Source organism: Herpailurus yagouaroundi, unplaced genomic scaffold (genome assembly GCF_014898765.1).
Source record: "Herpailurus yagouaroundi ecotype Mexico unplaced genomic scaffold, PumYag 139, whole genome shotgun sequence".
Lineage (NCBI taxonomy): Eukaryota > Metazoa > Chordata > Mammalia > Carnivora > Felidae > Herpailurus > Herpailurus yagouaroundi.
Window position 1 is genome coordinate 39,565,082 of NW_024412394.1, and position 24,111 is coordinate 39,589,192.

At 33.5% G+C, this 24,111-nt stretch overlaps 1 protein-coding gene across 5 annotated transcripts in view; it reads right to left on the bottom strand.

The window, feature by feature from the left end:
* The window catches only part of PHIP (PHIP subunit of CUL4-Ring ligase complex), a 139,457-nt gene that overhangs the window by 5,733 nt on the left and 109,613 nt on the right, over window positions 1-24,111 (bottom strand). For all 5 annotated transcript variants that reach the window (XM_040474003.1, XM_040474000.1, XM_040473999.1 and 2 more), the window contains 10 exons: window positions 22,370-22,525; window positions 21,061-21,181; window positions 18,478-18,603; window positions 15,607-15,676; window positions 15,213-15,263; window positions 14,750-14,899; window positions 6,921-7,073; window positions 5,385-5,548; window positions 4,671-4,930; window positions 3,933-4,130 (listed from right to left, as the gene is read on the bottom strand). In XM_040474003.1, coding sequence (XP_040329937.1) covers window positions 3,933-4,130; window positions 4,671-4,930; window positions 5,385-5,548; window positions 6,921-7,073; window positions 14,750-14,899; window positions 15,213-15,263; window positions 15,607-15,676; window positions 18,478-18,603; window positions 21,061-21,181; window positions 22,370-22,525 — 1,449 coding nt within the window. The remainder of the gene's footprint in view (window positions 1-3,932; window positions 4,131-4,670; window positions 4,931-5,384; window positions 5,549-6,920; window positions 7,074-14,749; window positions 14,900-15,212; window positions 15,264-15,606; window positions 15,677-18,477; window positions 18,604-21,060; window positions 21,182-22,369; window positions 22,526-24,111) is intronic.

Sequence of the window (24,111 nt, forward strand, 5' to 3'; positions counted from 1 at the left end):
TGTAAATTATGATATAGCTGAGATCAGCCAAGGTTTCTTAGCACTATTACCTTTACTACATGTTCTAATATATGAACACTGTTTCGATTACACAAAATGACCATATTCACTTGTATAGAGCTTAGCAACCACAAAGAACTTTACTGCTTACCTCATTAACAAGTTTTCAGTATTCCTACCTTTAAGCAGCTCAATCATGGAAAATGATGTTAGTATAAAATCCATGACCTTTTAACTTGGTAATTTGAATACATAGTAAGTATAACATCTCCTTCCACTTACCTCTAATAACTTTTTCTACTAGGGATGGAAGAAAAAGGGATATCAAGACTGGAATGTTTCTAGCTCTTATTTGATTCCTTTTTGGATACGATCATCATACCCTCTCTGGTATCAGAGAAGAGTTTACAATTTAAATATTTGCTTATGTTCCTCAGAGGTAAGAAGAATTTCCTCTCCTAATCCTACTACAAAAGAGGTTTTTGAGTACATCTATTAGAATAATTTATATCAATTATTCCCCATAAAAACTACCATGCCTTTGACATTCTTCCTCTATCCTAAGTACAACACTAGAAATCAGTTACTCTTGGTTATGAACTATGTTCTCAGAATAGTTTAAAAAGGATGAAGTAAACAACTAAACAGTAGTTTCCTTCACAGGCTCTTTGAAACGGTCCTATATCCTTACGTAATTGAATGGCAAACAATTGATTTATTATCATAAGCAGTACTGAATCCATGTATCAATCAAACCATTATGTATGCCATTATAATTGCAACAAACTCCAAGATAAAGGCTATTGTGCTTTATAAAAAAATACAAAATTCTAGAGATCAAACTCTAAATCTATCTAGGTGAACTGCCTTTCTGTGTTAAAAATAAATGCTATTACCCCTTTAGATGAAGGAAAAAGATGACAAACATGTATTACTACTACCTTTGTTCTTCTAAAGTTCTTAAGTTTTTGTGTTTGGTTGTGGTGGGTGATCTACACTGCAATATTCTAAAGAAAATACATAAAGAGATGAACACTGCTTTTAAAGAGAATGCTTCCTCATAATGATATCTGTATAGCTTTGAATTATACTTCATATATATCAAGAAAAAAATCAAGAGGTCACAAAAGGCCAGAGCCAGAAGCAAAGGGAAAAGGCAAAGCCCTCATTTCCTGACCCCCATGATACAAATAATTTTCTTTAGTGGTTTTCCGGCATAAGGAGGGGAGTGGGAAGAGGGGAGAAATGTGTGTGAGTGTGAATAAAGTAATTAAGTATCTTCTAACACACAATTACACTTAACCTGTCTGAGGATTCTGTGTATCTTACTTGTTTTACATTAAGACTGCTGACAAGGTTGTAAATAACCAGTCCACATACTCACTATAGAAATTCTACAGTTTGGCTTCAAGGACTCCATGAATTTCTTGAAATGTCCAAATTTTGTGTGAATATGCCTATGGGCATTTTCTGGGGAAAGGACTACAGGTTTCATCAACTTTGCAAAGCAATGCATTAGGTAAAAAGGTTAAGAATGAATGTAACACTCTTTATATGGGCCTGTGTTCAGTATGGTAGTTATTAACCATGTGGCTACTGAGCAATTGAAACAGCTATGCAATTGAGGAACTGAATTTTTAATTTAAATGTGAATACTGAAGCACTGTACATTTTGAATATTGATTACAGGTTGAAATGACAGTATTTTTGATATGATGGAATAAATTATTAAAATTAGTAATTTCACCTGTTTGTTATTATTAGATGTAGTAGCTACTAGAAAACTTAAAATAATATACATGATTTATAGTGGTTTATATTATATTTCCACTGGACAGAATTGCCTCTTGATTCTAACAGTTAATCCAGGTGTCAATGTTTATGTAATAAGTCATCATTAATGACTTATTAGCTAATTATATTTCTATACGGCACTGGTAACTCATGTATTTGTGATACGCAAAACTTATAAATCAAGTTGGTTACTGGACCCCCTATTGTTAATGCTAGAACCAATTCACTATGTACATCTGATTTCCGTAGGGTTCAAAGTGACAGAAGCAAGGCCAATATACTATACAAAAAACTTTGAATTTAGTTCAGAAAGGAAGAATAATAAAAATGTAAAACACTGGGGCGCCTGGGTGGCGCAGTCGGTTGAGCGTCCGACTTCAGCCAGGTCACGATCTCGCGGTCCGTGAGTTCGAGCCCCGCGTCAGGCTCTGGGCTGATGGCTCAGAGCCTGGAGCCTGTTTCCGATTCTGTGTCTCCCTCTCTCTCTGCCCCTCCCCCATTCATGCTCTGTCTCTCTCTGTCCCAAAAGTAAATAAATGTTGAAAAAAAAATTTTTTTAAAAATGTAAAACACTGATATACAAAGTCATTTGCTTCTTTATTCACTTACTGACCACTATATAGTAAGTATAAGTGACTGAAAAAGTAATTAAACCCAGAAGTTCAGATTCCACTGGATACAAATACATGTAAAAAAGAATACTCTAATAAGTGTTACCACAAAAAGCAATGAACAGGGTGTTCTGGGAACATAAAAGAAGTGCTTGATTCTGTCTAAAGAACCCAAGAAGAGGCTTCCTGGAGTGGATAATATTTCAAAGTGGAACTTGAAAGGTAATAGGAAACCATTAAATTGGGAGGGAAAAAAAGACATTCCAAAGAAGGAAGAAAAGGACAATGATATTTCAGAGACTTCAAGTGGTATAGGATAGCTGGGACATAAAAAGGAGAGGAAAAAGTAAAGAAAGCTGGAATGTTAGGCAGCAGCCAAGTAATGAAGAGTCTTATATAATAAGCAAAAACATTAAAATCTGACTCCATGGATGATTTGAACGCAGGGAAGGATTTCAACTGTGTGTGTGTATGGGCATGCATGCATTTGTGCTAAAGATAAATGATCAGAAAGATCACTTTTATGCAATGTGGAAGACGTATTGGGTAAGGAAGAGTTGAGAATCAAGACAGCAAGACCAGTTAGAAAACTAGAACAGTCCAGGTGAGAAATTATGTAGGCCTGAATTAAAAACACGGAAGTGAGAGGAACCGATTTTAGAGAAATTAAGGAGGCAGAAATAACAGAAACTAACGACTGTGAAGTAGATCTGGAAGAGAAGGCTAGATGACTCCCTGACTTTAAGCTTACATAGAGGGGTATATCCCAATGCCATTATACATATAAAAGGACATTTCAGTAGAAATATTAAATTTTGAGAGGTTTCTGAGGAGAACATTGAAGAGGAAATTGTTTAGGCATACGTTGGAAGCTGTGATACAAAATGCTTCTTCTTGAACTGCTCACTGCCAATAAGCCATAATTGTTTTAACACATCATAGGGTGTACTATATCAGTTTCTTTCTCCATCGTTCAAACGTAAAGCCTTTAAAATGAAAATCTGCAGATGAGAGAACTTGGAAGCATAACTGTAAAGGGCTAAAAGTTTTATGACAGAACAAAGGTCGGGCTGTGGACAACCCTGATGAGTTAACATTTAGTGAAGGGCAGGGCAGTGTGCTGAATTTTGTGATGTAAGAACTTAATTTTTCTAAAAAGGAAAGGCGTCTACATTTGGTTAAGTAAATCTAATTTAATTTAAACTACCTGAAAATACTTTTTAAGGTTTTGTAATAATGAAGTCAGGAATTAGTTAACTTACATCAGTAAAAGCCTTTGATTCTAGAATTTGTTTTTATTTCCATAAAGCAAGTTTTTCTTGGCTCTTAAAATTTAATGACAATACAGTTTGCTTTGGGCACAAAGCTGCAAATCAAAAGATGTCTCACTGAATGTACCAACTAATACAGAATGTGACTTTTAAATGAGCAACCTAACAAAAAGTGGATATAAATGCTACCTCCAACAAAAAGCATCATTCTTAAGAAATACCTACTTTATCTTGGAAGATACAAATAATACCTTACCTTGCTCCATGACGGGTGATGACTTTGAAAGAGTGGATGTTTTTGAGAGTACAGATGATTTCACTTTACGTTTGACTGGCTTTTCCTTTTCTGTGTTTTCTTTTGCAGAATTATTCCTAGTGCCATGACTAATACTGGACTGACCAGGACTTGAAAGAGTATTCAAGGTTTTGGAATGTTTCACAGAATTTTCTAGAACTGAAACACATATACACACACACACACACACACACACACACACACACACACACACAATTAAAAGCTAAATTATTTAACCTATAAATAAGCAAGGAGGTTGGGATTACTTGTAATTTGAACTGCTTGAATTAGCGAAAAGATAAAACCTAGGAGTTGCTTAATGCTTTCTTAGGAAATCTACTTTCAAACAGGAAAAAGGAATACACAAAGAAACTCTTTTAACAGTTTCAGACCTTTCTGATGATGTCCAGTAACTTCAAGATTATGAAGGCAAGCCATAGCAAATTGTTAGCAAGTCTGGGTACTAGGATTTTAATCCAGGCAGTTTGGATCAGAGTTACCATTTTTAAGTATTCTATGCTAACATTACTAAACCTCATTTTTTTTTCTTATTAAAAGCAAAAACAAATAAGCAAAAAAGAGCAAAACCAACACTTTCTGCTGGAATTTACAAAAATCTCATATATTTCATCTGGCAAAATAAAAGCTAAATTTAAAAATCATATATACTTCAATTTAGAAACTGTAAATGATTCTTACTTGTTTTCCCTGGCATTGCAGATGTATTAGCTTTTGAAATTAAAGCCTTTGCTGCAGAAGAAGTAGATGGCTGCTCAGTGGTAACTGGATCTACAACCACTCGATTGCTTCTGGTTCGAACTACAGAACTGGATTCTGTTTTACCATTTATCTGAGTGGCATTATGCCTCGGTGGTATTGATCGTGTAGGTGTAGAGAATGGAGAGGTAGAGATATCTGACTTTAGCTGGGGTTTTAAGGTCCTTTTTTTCCTTTCAGGGCTGTAAATAAAATAATATCATTAGTCATTCCTATAGCTCTATGCGGATAAATAAAATAGTTTTATAATACTGTTGGATTCAATATTTGTACTATTATGAAATATGTTAAAATATGAGATTTGTAGTGGATTTCATATGGTTGTGAGCCTTTGAAAGTGAATATTTAGTGAAGGATTGCCATAAATGCTACAGTTATATGACAGAAAGCATGATGCCATCACTATCCTAAAAATGCTGTTTTACTGTATAGATTTAGCAGTTTGAATTTAAGCACTTACACTAGTATAGCTTTAGTTAAAAGATTAAAAATCCTCCACATCATAGGAACTTGCATGTCAAATATATCATTCTGCAATATAGGGAATAGTAAAGGAAGTATTAAAAAACACCGAGTTCTATCATTTAGATGACAAAGTTATAGATCAGTTGATATTTTTTAAAATAAATCATATACCTTGATGCAGCACTACTGGAAACAGAGCTGCTTCTGTTTCTTTTCTTCCTCCTTTTGGTTATTGTATTTCTTTTATGAAAACGAAGAGCAGATTTATAATCTGATAAAACTGAACTAATGTGTTCTTCAAAGAAAGCAGACAGGCGCAAACTCATGCTGTAAATCTACGATAAGAAAAAAAGTGTTTAAATGTGGAAAGGAAAATGCCTGCTCAGTAAATATTAACATATAACTTAAGTATTTTCTTTAGCAAAAAGTTTCAACAATTTAAACATTATATTTTTCCAATCTCTTTAGATGAAGAGTAAAACTAAAGCCTTTTTACATTTAAACTGTATTTTTTGTAAGTTTTATTTTTAATTTTTGAGAGAGAGACAGAGAGGGAATATGAATGAGAATCTTAACTAGGCTCCACATTCAGTGCAGAGCTCATCATAGCACTCAATCTCATGACCCTGGAATCATGATCTGAGCTGAAATCAAGAGTCATACACTCAACTGACCGAACCACCCAGGTGACCTGACAATTAAACTATTTTTACATTTGGATTAGAAATCTTCCAAGGTTTCGGAGTCTAAGTTTTTATTTTTTTTGGGGGGGGGGGTGGTTCGAGGAGCAGAGGGAGAGACAGAATCTTAAGCAGGCTCCATGCTCAGCACTGAGCCATTATAATGCAGGGCTCGATCCTACAAACCTGGGATCATGACCTGAACCGAAATTGAGTTGAATGCTCAACCAAATGAGCCACCCAGGCGCCCCGGGATTTCAGATTCTTAAATAAGAGCCCTAGTATCAATTCACACGGCCTATACAGACAAAATTCCTTTGAACTCTATCACACTGAAACTATCCCTGAGGTTTTGAACCTGTTACCTAGGACTATCATCTATATATTTTTTTTTAATTTCCTTTTTTTTTTTTTTTTTAACATTTATTTATTTGAGAGATAGAACACGAGTGGGTGAGGGGCAGAGAGAGGAAGATACAGAATCTAAAGCAGGCTCCAGGCTCTGAGCTGTCAGCACAAAGCCTGATGCAGGACTCAAACTCATGAATTGTGAGATCATGACCTGAGCCAAAGTCAGACGCTTAACCGACTGAGCCACCCAAGTGCCCCTATTCTTTTTCATTTCATTTCCATATATCACCCTTTTGTGATATCTTGTCTGCCCAAAGAGAGGTAAATGATATTTATAATTTTACTCATTTTTATAAATCATTCACAAAAATCTTTCCATTAATGCAGAAAATAGCTGGAAAAGTTAAGCCCACATAGCCCTAATATATACCAGGACAATAAGTATGTGGTATGTGTTAAGGAAAAGTAACCATCCATAAACATTAATGTCATCACTTTTATTTTATAGAAGGAAAGAAATAAAAATATGTGAATCCTTTTTTCCACTAGGATACCATTAAGAACATAATATAAATTTTGCTCTATATTTAGTTAACAGAACATTTAGTTACTTAACATACTTTGCTACTAATTTCATTTAAATTAAACATAGACAAAACCAGTTTTAAGTATATACCCTTGATCTTTTGCTTGGTGTATAGGCTTTGGAATTGCTAAAAATAAGTCTGACATCTTTACATAGTTCCATGGGTGACTCATAATTCCCAGCCTCTAAAGTTTCTCTAACAGTAGCAAAATCCATTGGAGTGTCAATGATGTCTCTGTAGTCCTAAAAGAAGAAAAACAGGTGGTATTACTATTAACATCACTACCACAAGGCATTAATACTCAGCACAGGGACTGACATACAATTCCTGTGATGAGTATAAGTCCTAGAACTATTAATAATCCATTACTTTCCTCATCAAGGCTTTTTTTTTTTTTCCTAATAATTTTTGTTTTTTTCATGCCCTCTCCCTTTTATTGCAGTCAACATAGGTTCTTCTCATTCAAGAAGCTATTGAGTTCTGCTGCTTTTTCTTGAGGAAGAGGTAAAGGGTAGAGTTTTTCTGGAAAAAGAGGATTAAGAGTACTGAAAAAAACCTTAGATCCACAACTAACAAATTTCACATAATAAAACTTAAAATTTTATACTAGCTATGAACTCTAAAGGCTCTGACATATATCTTTAAAATAAGCAGATAAAAAATAAATAAAAAATAAAATAAGGAGATAAAACAATAGAAATACACTAATACCCCATTTGTGTGGAGGCCTGAATTCTAGTAACCTCAACTTTAGTACTACAATTGGGAACTCTGCATTAATCAGGAATTGTGAATGTAAATAGTTGTCACAAAGCCTATACACTTCATCAGACAAAGGAGAAGTGGAATCACCTAAAGTATCTACCTAGTCAACTGTGTATAAAATAAGGCAATAGATTAGAAGCAATAAAAACAGACAAGTGAAAGCAGAAAGAAACAGAAGGGTATAAAATTATTTGAATATGGTATCTTTTAAAAGAGAAAGAGTAATACATCTTTTCCGTAGACCAGAAGTATGTAACTACATTTTTCAACACGTAGCTTGAGTTTGCACCATCAAGTTTAAATTATGATCAAGTATATTTGACCATAAGGGAAATAGCATTATTACCTTTTACAAATAGGGACAGTTTTACTTCTTCTGTAACAATCTATATGCCTTTTATTTCTTTTTCTTACCTTATTGCATTGGCTAGAATTTGCAGTACTATGTTGAAAAGCAGTGGTGAGAACAGGCATCTTTGCCTCATTCCCAATCTTAGGGGGAAAGCATTTGGTTTTTCATGATTAAGTACAATTTAGCTGTAGGTTTTTTTTTTTTTTTTAATTTTTTTTTTTTCAACGTTTATTTATTTTTGGGACAGAGAGAGCCAGAGCATGAACGGGGGAGGGGCAGAGAGAGAGGGAGACACAGAATCGGAAACAGGCTCCAGGCTCTGAGCCATCAGTCCAGAGCCTGACGCGGGGCTCGAACTCATGGACCGCAAGATCGTGACCTGGTTGAAGTGGGACGCTTAACCGACTGCGCCACCCAGGCGCCCCAGCTGTAGGTTTTTAAAGATACTCTTTATCACGTTTTCAAAGTTCCCCTTTATTCCTAGTTTACGTAAGAGTTTTTTTTTTTTTTAAATTATCATTAATGGTGGTTATCTTACATTATGTATTTGTCTATATTGCATCCATTCATCACAGGACTAATTATGTAAATTATATTTTCAAATCTTTTGTATTCCTGATGCTCTGGTGATTTGGGATTCTTACAGACCTGAAGAGAGCCTGCCCCTCCCAGGACTAACCAATTCTTAGAGACAGACCAACCCTACGCCCCAAAGCCCACTGGAATTATTCAAATTAGCCAGTCCTAAAGTGTTTACCCTGCTCTGCCTTGCCTTTCTCATAAAAACCCCAATAAAGGCTCTGGCTTAAGCATTTCCTTGCTCCTGCCTTTTGCCATCTGACCAAAACCTGATGTTTCCCTTGTGGCTCTAAGTGGCATTCAGTGACACCATCTCTGGGACTTGTGAATGTAATAAATTTCCTTTTAAGCCCCATTCTCATTTCCTCTTATGGGAATGCTGACTGTACCATCTAATCCCATATCCGATATGTGCATTCTTAGAACAAATGTGTATTCTGTCAAATACTTTTTCATATGCATTGATACAATCATCTGACTTCTCTCCTTTAATATGATGAATTACACAGATTCATTTTTGAATATTGAATGAGACTTACATACCTGGATAAAAGCCCACTTGGTCATGGTATAATATCATTTTTATATATCACTGAATTCTATTTGCTGATATTTTATTGAGAATTTTTGCATTTTCTTTTGTATTTTTTTGGTCCAGTTTTAAAATCAGGATAATACTGGTTTCACAGAATGGGTGCAGAAGTAGTAGTCGTCCCTTCTCTGTCTTGTGAAAGAGACTATGTAGAATTTGTGTTAATTCTTTAAATTTTGGTAGAATTGTTCAGTGAAGATATTTGGACTTAAGACATTTCTTTTTTGAAAGCTTTTAATTACAAATTAAATTTCCTTACTAGTTACAGGGCTATTCAAATGATCTATTTTCTATTGGGGGAGTTGTGGTAGTCTGTACTTGAGAAATGGTCCATTTCACCTATGATGTCAAATCTGTATGTGTAGAGTTGCCTGTAGTATTTATTATCTTTTTGGTATCTGTATGGTCTGTAGTGATATCTTCTATTGCATTCCTGATATTAGCAACTTGTGTCTTTTTTCTTAATAGAGATTTGTCACTTTTATAGATCTTTTCAAAGAACCAGATTTTTGGTTTTATGGATTTTCTCTACTGTTTTTGTTTTCAGTTGCATTGATTTTTTTTTTATTATTTCCTTTCTTCTGCTCACTGTGGGTTAATTTTAATTTTTCTTGGTTCTTGAGGAGAGAGCTTGGATGACTGATTCGAGACTTTTTCTATTCTCATGTACTATTTAGTGCTCTATGTTTTCCTCAATTTTTTAGCTTCATCCCACAAATTTTTATATTGTATTCATTTTCATTTATTAGTTCAATGTGTTTTATTTCCCATAAGACTTCTTTGATCTCACAGATTATTCAGAAATATATATTTATTTAGTCATCAATCAAGTGATTAGAGATTTTCCTGTTACTTTATTTCTGGTTTGATTCCACTGTGGCTGGAAAACACTCTGTAATGATTTCAATTACATCTGTCCTGCTGTTTTTTTACTTTTCTTCCCAATCTTCCTTGGTCACTTGAACAGATTCAATTTGATTTATGTACTGTGTTTATGACTGTAACTCTATGAACACACCTTTTAAGTGGTTGATCAGGTATTTATAATATATACAAAATTATCAAAATATACTGGTGTTATACACAAAATAAAGCAACCCATGGAATGGGAGAAGCTATTTGCAAATGACATATCCAATAAAGGATAGGATCCAAAATATATAAAGAACTCATAAAACACTCAAAAAACAATCTGATTTTAAAAATGGAAAAAAGCAGACACTTTTCCAAAGAAGACATACAGATAGCCAACAGATACGTGAAAAGATGCTCATCAATGAGATATCGCCTCACACATGTCAGAATGGCTAAAATAAAAAATACAGGAAACAACAGGTGTTGGCGAGAAACAGGAACACTCCTGTGGAGAAACAGGAACACTCATGTACTGCTGGTGGGAATGCAAACTGGTGCAGCTACTTTGGGAAACAGTATGGAGGTTCCTCAAAAAGTTAAAAATAGAACTACTCTACAATCCAGCAATCACACTACTGGGTATTTACCCAAAGAACACGAATTCAAAAGGATATATGCACTCCTATGTGTATAGCAGTATTATTGATGAATGGATGAAGAAGGTCTATATATACAGTGGAATATCATTCATCCATAAAGAAGAACGAAATCTTGCCATTTGAAATGACATAAATGGAGCTAGAGAGTATAATGTTAATTAAGCAAAATGAGGCAGAGAAAGACAAATACCATTTGATTTCACTCATGTGGAATTTCACAAATAAAACAAGCAACAGGAAAAAAGTGAGGGGGGGGAGTGTCAAAGTAAGAAACAGACTCTTAATTATAGAGAACTAATGGTTACCATAAGGGATTAAGGAATGCACTTGTGGTTATTTAATAAGCACAGGGTGATGTATGGAAGTGCTGAATCACTATATTGTACAGCTGAAACTAACTGAATGTTAACTAACTGGATTTAAAATAAAAACAAAGTTTAGGGGCGCCTGGGTGGCGCAGTCGGTTAAGCGTCCGGCTTCAGCCAGGTCACGATCTCGCGGTCCGTGAGTTCGAGCCCCGTGTCAGGCTCTGGGCTGATGGCTCAGAGCCTGGAGCCTGTTTCCGATTCTGTGTCTCCCTCTCTCTCTGCCCCTCCCCCGTTCATGCTCTGTCTCTCTCTGTCCCAAAAATAAATAAACGTTAAAAAAAAAAAAATCTTTAAAAAAAAACAAAGTTTAAAAAAGTGAAATAGAAAAGAATAATATATCCAAAGTGAAAACTGTAATTTCAGATTTTCCTGTGTAATAAAATCATATAAATGACCTTTAAAAAAAAAAAAGACATTCCAAAGACTGAAACCCTGATTCTTAAGATAGTTTGTAGGGGGAGGGGCTCGGGGGGCAGCAAAGTTAAAGGAGTTAGAAAACTGCTTTATGCAATGGTAACGTCATTTGAACAGTGTCTGTGCAACCTCTCTCTCCTTAAGGGTAACTAACCACTTCAACAGAAACTATAATTACATGGATACTGAATATTATGGCATACTGGCTCTATAAACTTTGCAGATTTTAGGAAAATGTTAAATATATTTATATAGAACACTTCTTCTTGGTTCATATCTTGGGTTTCTGTTACTCCATACACTATATGATAACCATTTATGTATCTGTTGAATAAATGGGGTAGAATATTTATTTAGCATGCTGATTTCCATCAAAAAATTTTAATTTTTAAAATCCTGCTTTAAGTATTTGACTAAACTCAAAATGTGAACAAACATTTTCATACAAAAGCTGAAATATGAAGAATATGACTGCCATAAATATTCTAGTACAGTTAGGCTGGCAGTTAACTTATAGTTAATTCTGAAGTATAAAAAGCAGATAAATCCGGTTTTCTCTTCTCAGTGATAATAATAAAAAACAGCAAATAATCCTAAGTCTTTACACTTCCCTCCCTCAAGGAGTACTGTAAGAGACAAGTGATCAAATTAAAATTTTTTCTTGCTTCTTCTATTTGTTTAATACTTTTGGCTGCTAGAAGGAGAACCTCTAAATACTGTTCTCATTATTTTGAATACCTCAGTACCTCAGAGAGACTACATTCTTATATACTAGTTATTCTGTAAGAACACTGCCTAAGCTCTGGTGCACCTGATATAGGAAATAGGGACTCCTGTCCTCACTTTGTCAACAAATAGCTGTGTATCTTGGAGAGCTGCTTAACATGAGCCTCAGTTCAACAATGAGTCAGCTATACCTGTATCCATATATAAATGTATGTATTGTTATCATACATATATTTTTTACACACACACACACACACACACACACACACACACACACACACACTCTCTCTCTCTCTCTCTGCAGGTGTTTGTATTCTGGACTTTTCCCCATTAAGGAAGAGAAAGATACAAGCTTTAACGTTTAGATTCCAGATGCACAAGTGTATCACTATATGCAGTCATGAGAATAGGTCTCTTCTATATTTTTTGTATGGCTGTTTTAACATTTTTCTTTTGTACTTCGAGTTTTGATTTTTCACTATTATTCCAGGTAAAGATTTTTTTTTTCATATCTATCCTGCTCAGGAGTCATGCTTTGTCAAATGTTTATGAAACCTAGAAAACCTTCAGCCATTAACTCCTCAAAGACTGCCCCTCTCCCATTCTGAAACTCCTGTAAGTTATGTTTTGAATTTTTTCATCCTATCTACTGTATCTCCTTTCTTTCAGAGTTTTAATTTCAATTATTTCATATTTCATTCTCAGAAATTCCATTTTGTTTACAATTTTTTAAAATTTATTTATTTTGAGGGAGAGAGAACATGCAAGTGGGGGAGAGGCAGAGAGAGAATCCCAAGCATGCTCCATGCTGTCAACGCAGGGCTTGAGTTCACAAACTGAAATAACCTGAGCTGAAATCAAGAGTCAGATGCTCAACCGCCTGAGCCGCCCAGGTCCCCTTATTTAGTTTAAATTTTTAAAAATATCTGCCTTTTCCCCCTCAAATAATGTCTTTTTTTCCTTATGCTTCTTATCCCTCCATTTATCTATTAAACCAAATAACAACCAAGTTTCATTGGCAGCATTTTTTCCTTTCTTGGTGATGCATAAAATAAGTCATTGGTGTTTTATATCTGATGAAGTATAGTATTTCAGAAATAATCTATTATGTCAAGTTTTGGGGAAGAGGGTACTAATATTTCCACTTGTTGTTTCTGTAATATTTATGATGGATCACTCCCTCATATAGCTTGCGATTTCTTTTTATCATTAATTCACCTTTGTTTAGGGTTTGGTTTTTTTTCTCCCTCTGATGAATTTCTACACACATGGATACTGTAAATTTAGGCTCTAAATCTATGCGTAGAGCCAGCTATGAGAGATTTCTCTCTTGACAACAGAACAACAGAGATATTTTTCCTTGTGGAGGGAATTATACTATTGTTTTCATCGAGGGTGAAGTCTTTCAACAGTCCTGGGAAGGGGGGGGGGTCTCAGTTCTAATTTCCTTCCTCAGTGTGGATTGCATGGCTTTTTCTGTCTCTACGTCATGTTATTCTTGTGCCTCTAGAATCAAAACATTAAAGCTTACATCTATCTCTTCTTTTCTGGGGAAAAGTCTAGAATACAAACACCTGCAAGCATTAGATAAACTATAATGTTTTCTAAAATACATAGCTGGGCTTGTAAGAAACAAAAGGAAATCCACAGGTTCCAAAAGCAAAGAGAATTGAAAACCAGAGTACTGTAGCATTAGCTTACTTCTTCTATGACTTTTTTGGAATATAGGGTTCAAATTAGCCCAGTTTATTACATTGCTGGAATTAAAAGTTTATCTTGTACATTCAAGATTCCAGGTTTCTTGATCTTTAAATGACGACAAAAAAAAGGCATTTTATGATATTTATCTACTGATGAAATTTCTCTATTTCACATAAAAAACAATTAATGAAGTCAGATGATATCACATTTGGGTCATGATCTCTTATAAAATATTTCATTTTTATTTTCATTTGAAACCATAAATGAATGTTACCTGAACTGTACAACCTTTAATAACTGAATAAAGGAATAAAAAAAAAAAATCACTTTAAACTATATTTAGATTGCTAAGACTGCATGCAAAAATAAATATTCGGATCAGTTTTACTCAACCTCCCTACCTTGAATTCCATAAATATAATTATGCCACCTTGCATTTGTATATAGTGCTACAAGTGAAAAATTATTTTAATGTGTTCTCATTTCATCCATAACCCTGTAGGGAAGGTTAGGTATTATTACTCTTGTTTCCTGTAACTGCCATAATACATTCTTGGAATTAGTCTGAGAAAGAAAATAGTATTCAGATAAACAGAAAACAGATAAACAGATAAAAAGAAAATAATATTCAGATAAACAAACTAAATGACTTGCTCCAAGTTGCACAGCTGGTAAGTGGGAGTGCTGGGGCCATAATCTAATACTTCAGAGTCTTAATTTGGGGTTCTTTCTGTTTTAAATACCACACTACTCAACTTAGATGCTCCATTTAGCCAAATAGATGAGAACACGTATTTAATAATGAAGAAATAAACTATAACCATAAGAAATAGCTTAAATAGCGAATTGTCATGTGTGAGATATATGGCAAGCTGACAGGTAAGGTAATATTTTCAAAAATACTTACTGGATATTCAAGGAGATCTACTGGCTGGCGGAAAGGCTCAGAATCTTCACATTGAAATATGAGATTTAATAATTCTTGACATTGTTTCTTCCATGCTTGAATATCGTAAGATTGAGCTCTGTTACGTAATCTCCTTCTAGGCTGATGGTCCTGAAATGAAAATTTTCAATGTATTAATAAAATAAAACGTATAAAAGCTTCAAATATATTAAAATAAAAAATTAATAAAGTAACATTTATACAGTACAATTTGTATTTTTAATGCAATCTCAAATAATTAGGTCATATACAGTAACTCAAATAGAAATTATTATTCACCTAGTTCTGAAAACCATGTATTTTGTAATGGAAACTGATTTAGAAGTAATACTTAATCTGTCTTTAAAAATACTAAGAGTTAAAAAACTGCCTTTAATACATTTTAATTCATATAAAGTATTTCTGTTAAAACAAAAAATCTTACCTTTCTTTTTCGGGTAGAAGTTCCTGGCACATCAGCATCTTTCTCTTCTTCCTTTGAAATAAGAGTTTATCAGATTCACTAAACATTCTAGACTTCATTACATGTTTTAGAGTTTAGAGAATCTACCATAGTAATTTATATACCAATTATCACTTTTACACTTTGGAAAACCCATAATGTATATGCTGGAACACTTTATGGGCTCATTAGAGAGTCCCCCACAATATTTTTAATAACTACAGCAAAAAAATGCTGAACTACTTTTTGGAAACTACAGCATTAACCAAAAATAATTTTCATTACAGCATTTACCTGAAAACTACTATGTGTACATTTCTTTTTATATATATATAGAAAAAGACCAATATTAATATCATAATGAAATGTTAAATACCTCAGAATCGGACAAAACTTTCTTCTTCATTGAATTGTACAGTGGAATTAAGTTGTAACAAGTCTGATCCCTAAACAGCAAGGAAATGTTAGTATGTAAGATTAGAGTCCTGAGATTTTATTTTTTTTCCTTTAAATCTGTTAACAAAACCAGATTTTAAGATAAAGTTTGAAGCGGAAGGCTTTTTTCATTGGTTAACTCCAAAACCCTATACCCACACCTGCCAGTGCCCCTCCACCCTATGTGGAGCTTCCATTCTGGCCTATTTCAATACACCAAACCCAATTTTTACCTCCCAGTATTTGCTCAGGTTGCTGCTGTGTGTGGGATGCCCTCTTTCATTCCTTAATACACAAAGGAAAGCTAAGATACTTCCTGTCTTCTAATTCCTTCTTCCTTTCATTCTTAAATATTTATAGTCATTCCCTAAAATTTTGTCCTTTAGTCATCTTTTCTTGACACTACAGCTTTTGCCCTGATAACCTTACTTGTGTAAATGAATTCCGAATTCTATAATTTGGTCTGACTCTTCTCTTGAGATTCCTATCATCATCTAGAATTCCACATGTCCAAACCTAATTTTCACTCCCCACTCTTCCTCCTATTTTTAACAGCATTACCATTCTCACAGTAATGTGTGATTTTTCATTATTCCTTCCCTTGCCTCCTTATAAACCCAATCATTGGCCAAGTTCTGTGATTCTACCTTCAAAATCTCTTGATCTCTGCTTCTTTCTCATTTCCATAAATTAAACTCTCATCACCTCTTAGTTGGTCAGCTGTAGCAATCAATCTGCTATTTAGGCTTTCTGTCTCTTCCCTATCAATTAATATTAGAAATGCATTCAAGGCCCTACATGATCTGGCTCCAACTCATGCTTATAGCATTGTATCCTTATTACTTATGCTCACGTACTCTCTAATTCACCTGGTATAAATTGCTTAATTCCGTTAATAACTCCTTATCCTTTCCTACCCCTTATGCCACACTCCTTGTCCCTAGAATGGCTTTCATCTAACTTTTGAATCTATCGATATCTACCTTGTCCGTAACATCCTAACCCATGTTTCCCGTACCTAAAACCCCACTTTCATAAGCTAGAAGTAATCCCCATCTAAATTTTCATACAGATTTTCTTGTTATTTTCCTTATAGTTACTTAAAATTTATCTACGAAATTGTATTAAGATGATAAATACACATTTCTATCTCATTTATCTCTTACATCCTCATTATATATACCCTATTGCTTGAAATTTGGCCAATAACTCAAAGTTATGAGTTATCTCAAACTTTGAGAAATAACTCAAAGTATAATAAAAATTTCAAGATATACCTAATATTTAAAAGTTACTGTTAGCTAGAAATGTATAAACAAATTATATACTTCTAAAAAAATGCAGGGGTTTATTTTTAGATACATAAAATATAGATGCTTTAAACATTAATCTATTCTTACAAGGCATTTCAAAGTAACAGTTTGAAAAATATTTTATAGACTATTCCAAATATAAAAATAATTGTTTCATGTAAATTATTTCACTAAAGTGTGAAATTCCTGTATCACACAATTCTATTGATTCCTCTTTGGAAAAGAGAAATGTACATACACACACATATAGCAAAATTACAGACTATAAACTTCACTGGCAAAATATTATAAGCCCTTATAACTAAATTATGTAAACAATCTTCCAGGGATAATTAATCCTTAATTAGTCTTAATTAGTTTCCCCATTAAAACTGGGAAAAAAAAAAAAAGGCATAGTAAAAATAGCCCCCAAACCATTTGAAAGGCAACAGATTTCTTTACAGAGTGAGGTAGAGAGTAGGGCATAACATTTATCTTACTAATTTTCTTTGGTGTTTTCTTATATTGAAATTACCTACGTTCTTTACCAAAAAACTTCCAAAAAACAAAAAACAAAAAAAAAACCCCTAACTAATACCACAAAAAGGGGCCCTACGATTATGCTGAGTAATGAGAATGAAATTGGAGATGTTTTTTAAAAAGCCTCAATAATATCTTCATGTAAAAATGAAAGCTGTCAGCAGCTGAGTATTTAAACTTAACATAAAATATATTTTTTTCTTAGCCAGAAAAAATTATCCAATTTAAATAACCTCAGTATGAACTCAAGAGTGGTATGTTAGACAAAACATACCACTGAGTCATTCCTCTGGCTTCAGTTTAGAAAGCTCAATTCATTCTGTGGCTATATAAAATTCATTAAGATAAAAAAATAAAAGAGCTACTCCCTTAAAGAGCTGCAGTTATCATTCTTGGTAGGAGATTAATGAATGAGGAAGTAAACCTGACTTTTAAGAAGAATCTTGAAAGCTAAATTTAGTTTCTTGCTGGACTACATAAATACTTATTTACAAACTTGTCAAGGGCAATATAATGTTAAGATGAAAAATTCTTAGATGGCAGACACTCCGTTCCTGTGCAAATTAAACATGTAAACCTCTACAACTGTTTTCTTAACTGTTAATTCCAGATAGTGATATCTGCCACCTGTATTATTATTATTTGGTTTAGAACTATTTTAGGTAAAACATTATTATGTTCTACAAGTGCTTAACCCCTTACTATTGTTATCTAACAGCTAGATTTAGAGATTCATATTTTTTAATATTAACTATAGAATATAACTGTAACCGAACTTTTATGATTTCATAATTAATATCGGCCAATGAACTAAGTGTTTAGACAGACATTGTATGCTTCCTATCTTGAGTGGAGCTAGTTTATAGCACAGCATGCAACATCATACATATAAAAAATAATTGCATTTTATATTTTGACATTTTTAAAGCTTAAAATATTGACATTAATTAATTATAATTAAGTGTGGAAAAACTACTCACTTTATAAAATGTAGAAGAAGATCAGTCACAAACTTAGCAGATTTCACAATAGGGCTTCCAGGCTCATTAAATGTTCGTGTATTATGCTCTATATATCGAACTTCCCACATTAGGGAAGAAACTCGCCTTAAACAAACAAAATACACAAGTCTTAGCCTCATTTTATTTAGAAATATTTCCACACAATTTAAAACCAAGACAATCCAACTTTTCAACGGCAGTCTCAATTCAATTACAAAACTCACCACTTAAAAAATTATTCTGAAAAAATATATATCTCATTTGGGCAGGGGAAAAAAAGGAGTAGCAACAGTAACTGTGTATTTGCATAGAAAATGTCACCCTAGATTAGACACACTAGACTATTAATAGTGGTTTCTTTTCTTTCTGAAAGTAAAGAAAAATCCAAAAATGACATCTAGAGTATCATCCAATATGTGGTCCCACTTAAAATAGCAAAGAAGAAAATGCTCAGAAAATATTACTGATACTGATGTGTGAACAGAAACACAATTATATGTAATTTTACAAATATTATATACAATTGTGGGTACAGAAGCATACAGAAAGCTGTGTGCTTTTCATACAGCATTGCAAGACTTATTCTAGTAACAGAATCACAGGCATCTTCAGGATACTCTATAGAAAACTGTGTAAAATAAGGTATTAGATTAATGCCCAGCAGGGCAAACGACAGTAGTAGTTTAATGAGACTGAACCAGAGGTATCAGAGAGGAAAACCATAAACTGCAAGAAATCTGTAGCCAATGAGTAAAGGAAAAACAAAACTTGAAGCAGTGAAAACGCACATGAAGGCATCATTTTATTAAATAACATAACTCAGGTCTTTATTACCAGATTCAAAAACAGGCAGTTTGTTTCTAATTTATGTAAGGATTGTGTTCCAAGATTTTTTCTTAAAGTGACTACTAAGCTAAGCAATTGCCAATAAAGCCTATTTAAGCTATAATGTACCCTAAAAAACACTACACGTTAGCAATTACCATATTAAGTAGTATTTCTATGAGAAAGTACATTTACAACAATAGTGGGAGATGTCAGGAGCTTATCTTTTTAGCTGTAATCCAACAATTAGTGTATAGGAACAACTCTTTCTCCCGTTTTCCTCCCCTATCTTGTTCCATCTCTGAAGCACTAAGTACAATTCTTAAGGCTTAGCAATTTTAGGGGTCTAGGGACAAGGAAGGATATAGTTAAAAATAACTACTCCCTTTTCTCTTAAACTTCTAACATGTGATGTTAAAAAAGATTTAAAGAAGTGTACTTTGAAGGTAAGATGGCTGGGAGGCGCACATCATTATGATTTCCTCCTCATCTCTATGCTTTTGACAAATATCAATATACCAACAGCAGAAGCACCTAACAAGATCAGAAAAATCTTTAGAACCTGAAGTCTTAACATCTTAGTTGGCAATGTTTAAAGGCATTTTTCCTTTTTACAACTAGGGGTTACTATTAGCACCCAAAGGGTAAAGGTATGGACAGCCCCTCACAATAAAAAATTTTCTAGCTCCCAAATGTCAATAATGCTTTTGTTGAAAAACCTTGCTTAGTAAGTTAAGGAATAATAAATGGTGTTTTCAGTGCAGGCACAGAAAGTACCAAATCAGAATTATAATTTAAGGAATAAAAAGAACCGAAGGCACATTTTATATCAAAATATATGAAATATGAATAAAAATTCCCCTAAGTTAAAATGAATAGTAATGTAAAGAACTGCAGTAAAATGAAAGTGCTCACAAACTTTTTTTTTTTTTTTTTTTTTTTAAAGCAGGCTTCACTCCTAGAGCAGAGCCTAATGTGGGAACTTTTGCTAAGATCAAAAGTCAGATGCTTAACCACCTGAGCCAGCCAGGGACCCTCCCAAAGAAATTTTTTAATGCACTGATTTAAATTAAAATGTTGTCTTTTAATTTAAGCAAAAGTCATGAAAACTGGAAATATGATTTCATTATGTGAAAACTATAGACTTAAATTCACTTTTCTAAAAACGTATTCTAGGCAATAAGCCTACGATGCATGTCTCAGATTAGAACTCAATGTTTACTCAAACCGCTAACTAGAAGATGCAAATTAATTTAAATTAGACGTCTTTTTTTTAAACTCTATATTTCAAGCTAAAGTACAGCTATGAAAAATACCCTAATTTTCCTAACTTTGTTGTTCTTAAGTATTTATAAGCAAAATAAGAAAAAAAAAAACCCACAACTTTTTAATATTGTTCTATGAAAAAATCCATGAACAAATATTTCAATGTGATGTCTGTGGGAAATGAAATACTCTGGCTTGAATTGTAAAATACAGTATAAAGACAGTGAGGTCCCACTCATTAGCAACTAGAAAAAACCATATCTATGAACCATATTCCAAGTCTATAGATCAGGAGCATCAGCATCCCAGGGAACTTAGAAATGCAGAACTTCACGTCCTACTAAAACTACTGAACCAGACTCTGCATTTTAACAAAATCCCTAGGTAATATGTATGGACATTAAAGTTTGAGAAACACCCAAGGATCATTTAGTATTCTTTTGGTAGTAGCTACAGCAAATGGGTTCTAACCTGTAAAACCTGTTTTCCAGTCTTTGTTTAATTGTACTTAAATCCGTTGGATACGCCACTACAGTGCAATACATGGGATAGGCTTGCAGATCTACAGGGGCCACAAACGCTGAAGCAATATCTAGAATAAAAAAATTAGTTTGTATGTTTAATTTTCATGGTTTAACAAGACTTCACAATTCTGCTTGAGTTAAGACAAGTTCTGATTCATATAACCCTTAGACTGCCACTGTCTTTTCATAGAAAATACATACAGTTTAGCTAGCATAGTAGAGTCTCACTTCTTATTACATCTATATTTATACCGCAAAATTCTAGGGATATTTGTTATTCAGATTTCTTAGAAGAAAAGCCATGACAGATAATATATAAATCTGACCTATTAAGTATACATATATTTCTATACTTAAAACCTGGCCAGTCCTGAATCTGTAGGCTTTTCACAATCATTCAGTAACACTATAATAACACATTCCATTCAAATGTAACCTTTCTCAAAAACTTACCTTACTTTAACAACATAATTCTGTGAAATATCAGGCAAGTACAGAGGAAGAACAGATCCAGAAGTCTCTGACTCAACGTCACTGACCAAATGGCACACAGTAAACTGGAAAAATCTAAAACCTGATAAAGATCACTCTCCATTTTTTGCTTATCCACATTTAGTGTAAGACAACTTCTTATGCTAAACTACTACTAAAATTATTTAGGATTATATTTATAGACTCTTTAAATGAAGTGTTGCCATATTTAAAAAGACTTCAAATGAAAATATCATCCAATATGTGTCTCCAGAGTATTTTCCTCTTCTTATTCATCATTTTTCCCTTTTTTAAGCTTGATTCCCTATCGACAGAAGGGATTGCTACCAACCACCACACCAGTTAGAGTTGTTTTGGAAGCCCTTAATTCAGATAACCAAACATTTTGTGGCCATTGTTTTTCTTTTTTTCATATGAGACAAAGCATTTCATTCTCTCCTATTACCTTGCAAGTATTCCCTTGTGTATATATTCATAAAGTTAAGGGGAAAACTGGTACAGCTATTCATATAATTATAATTCAGCATTCAGCCCCACTCTCCCAATTCACATCATGTCAGCTTAAATATGTTGAGGGATTTCAAGTTGGGTTCTGGAGGATCCAGATTTTTCAGAGATATCCCTGGCATTTCTGGGGGCCCTCACTCTGTTTGAAAACCATTGACATGACACTGAAGAAAAATTTTATTCAAATACTAACAGTTTTCCTTTCCTTTGCTTTTTGCCAGCTTGTCCTGCATTGCTGTGTTACTATTATTATTTACCTAGTGTCATCAACTGGTTTATTCCTGCAACAATTCTTTCACATTCTTCATCCCTGGGATTGGAACCCCATTCTCCATCAAGAGGTTTATAGATCAATGATCTGCATTCAACATCAGTTAAAGGAACACTGGTACCTAGTTCTTCAGGAAATACAGCTGAAATACACAGAAAGAAAAGCAGATTTAATTAAAATATGTCTTTCTTGCTAATATTTAGGTTATTTGTTAATATTTAGGTTATCTTTACAAAGAGTTGATATTGTCAAAAAAACCTAAAGTATAATCTTGTAAAGATCTGGTAAGTATATTCCTTTTTTTCATTAAAGAGAAATATGTTTCAAGGGTCAATAACATTAATTTTTAAACATTAATTTTATAAATAATTCTCTAGACGGGTATATAATTACTTTTCCAAAATTATACCAGACAACTTGCTCTGGTTTCAGATAAAGGACAAATATTTCTGTAAAATGATAGAAATTAAAGATTTTCTGAATTTTATAATATAATCTTCATATTTATTTTGATAAAACATACACAAGGTGAAACTGAACTAAAGTGGTGTTTTTCATGAATACTGTAATCGAAGTCTCAACTTTTTAAAATGTGGAAACAGAATTATTAATACTAACAGATGATTCTTATGCTTCTTGCTTTTAAATGATGAAGGCATGCCTTCTGCATACCTGAATCTTTAACAGTACTGTTAGGAGGTGATGGTGACATAAAATTTACAAATCTGCCAAGTACCTTTTCCTTTGAGCTAGACTTCATCAGAGAACACTGGAAAATATGCTACTATTTGTATACAAAATTCTTCCTCTACAAAATGTAATTAAACTCCATAGGTGCATGTGTGTATATATATCAGAACAGAACAAAACCAACAAAAATCACCCCCCCCTTCACCCACAGCTAAATTTAGGTAGGAAATACCGTATTAATTAATGCCACTAATTCATTTCAAGAAATACCCCAAGCATTACAACACTGACTAGCATCACTTCTCTCATATATAGTCCAATGTGACTTCAAACTCAAGCTTACAAGATAAATAAAATCAGAAGATAAGCCATGTAACAATGTTACAAGTTGTATAAGATATTTTATAGTTTCAAACAGCTCTAATTTAGTAGTGAGATAAAAAAATATGTTATTGGTATTAAATTTTCAAAGCGATAATTTTGAGAAAGAACTAGTTTTAGATAATGTATGAGCATGATTTTCTCATCTCTAAGGTTTACCAGCTGGGTTAAATTTCCAAGTTATCTTTTCTCTGACTTTTGAGAATACAATAACTAGTGAACAACTGCATTATAAATGATTATTTCTATTATGTCACAAGAGCTCCTCCCTTTTGTTTTTTAAAGTCTTTATTCTTACCTGAAAAGAAAAGTGACACATTGGGAAAAATCCCCAACCTTTATAATCATTCTTAATATTCTGGAATATACAGCTTTTTAAGTCCTTTTATGCATATACACTTATGTGTGCGATATCTTTTTAAAAATAGAAACAAATATGGGCACTAAGGTAGAAGGAAAATGCAATCTACAGGCTTCACCCACACCGGCTTTTTTTCAGTTCCAGGAAGAGATCTGCTTACTGCCCAAATCTGACTCCCTAATCCTAAGGCAATATATATCAGGCCATATGCAAGAAGACAGTTGTTATTAGTAGCAAACTACCTACTCTTGGAGGCCCTTACATGTGTCAGGCTCTATATTAAGCTCTTTATGCAC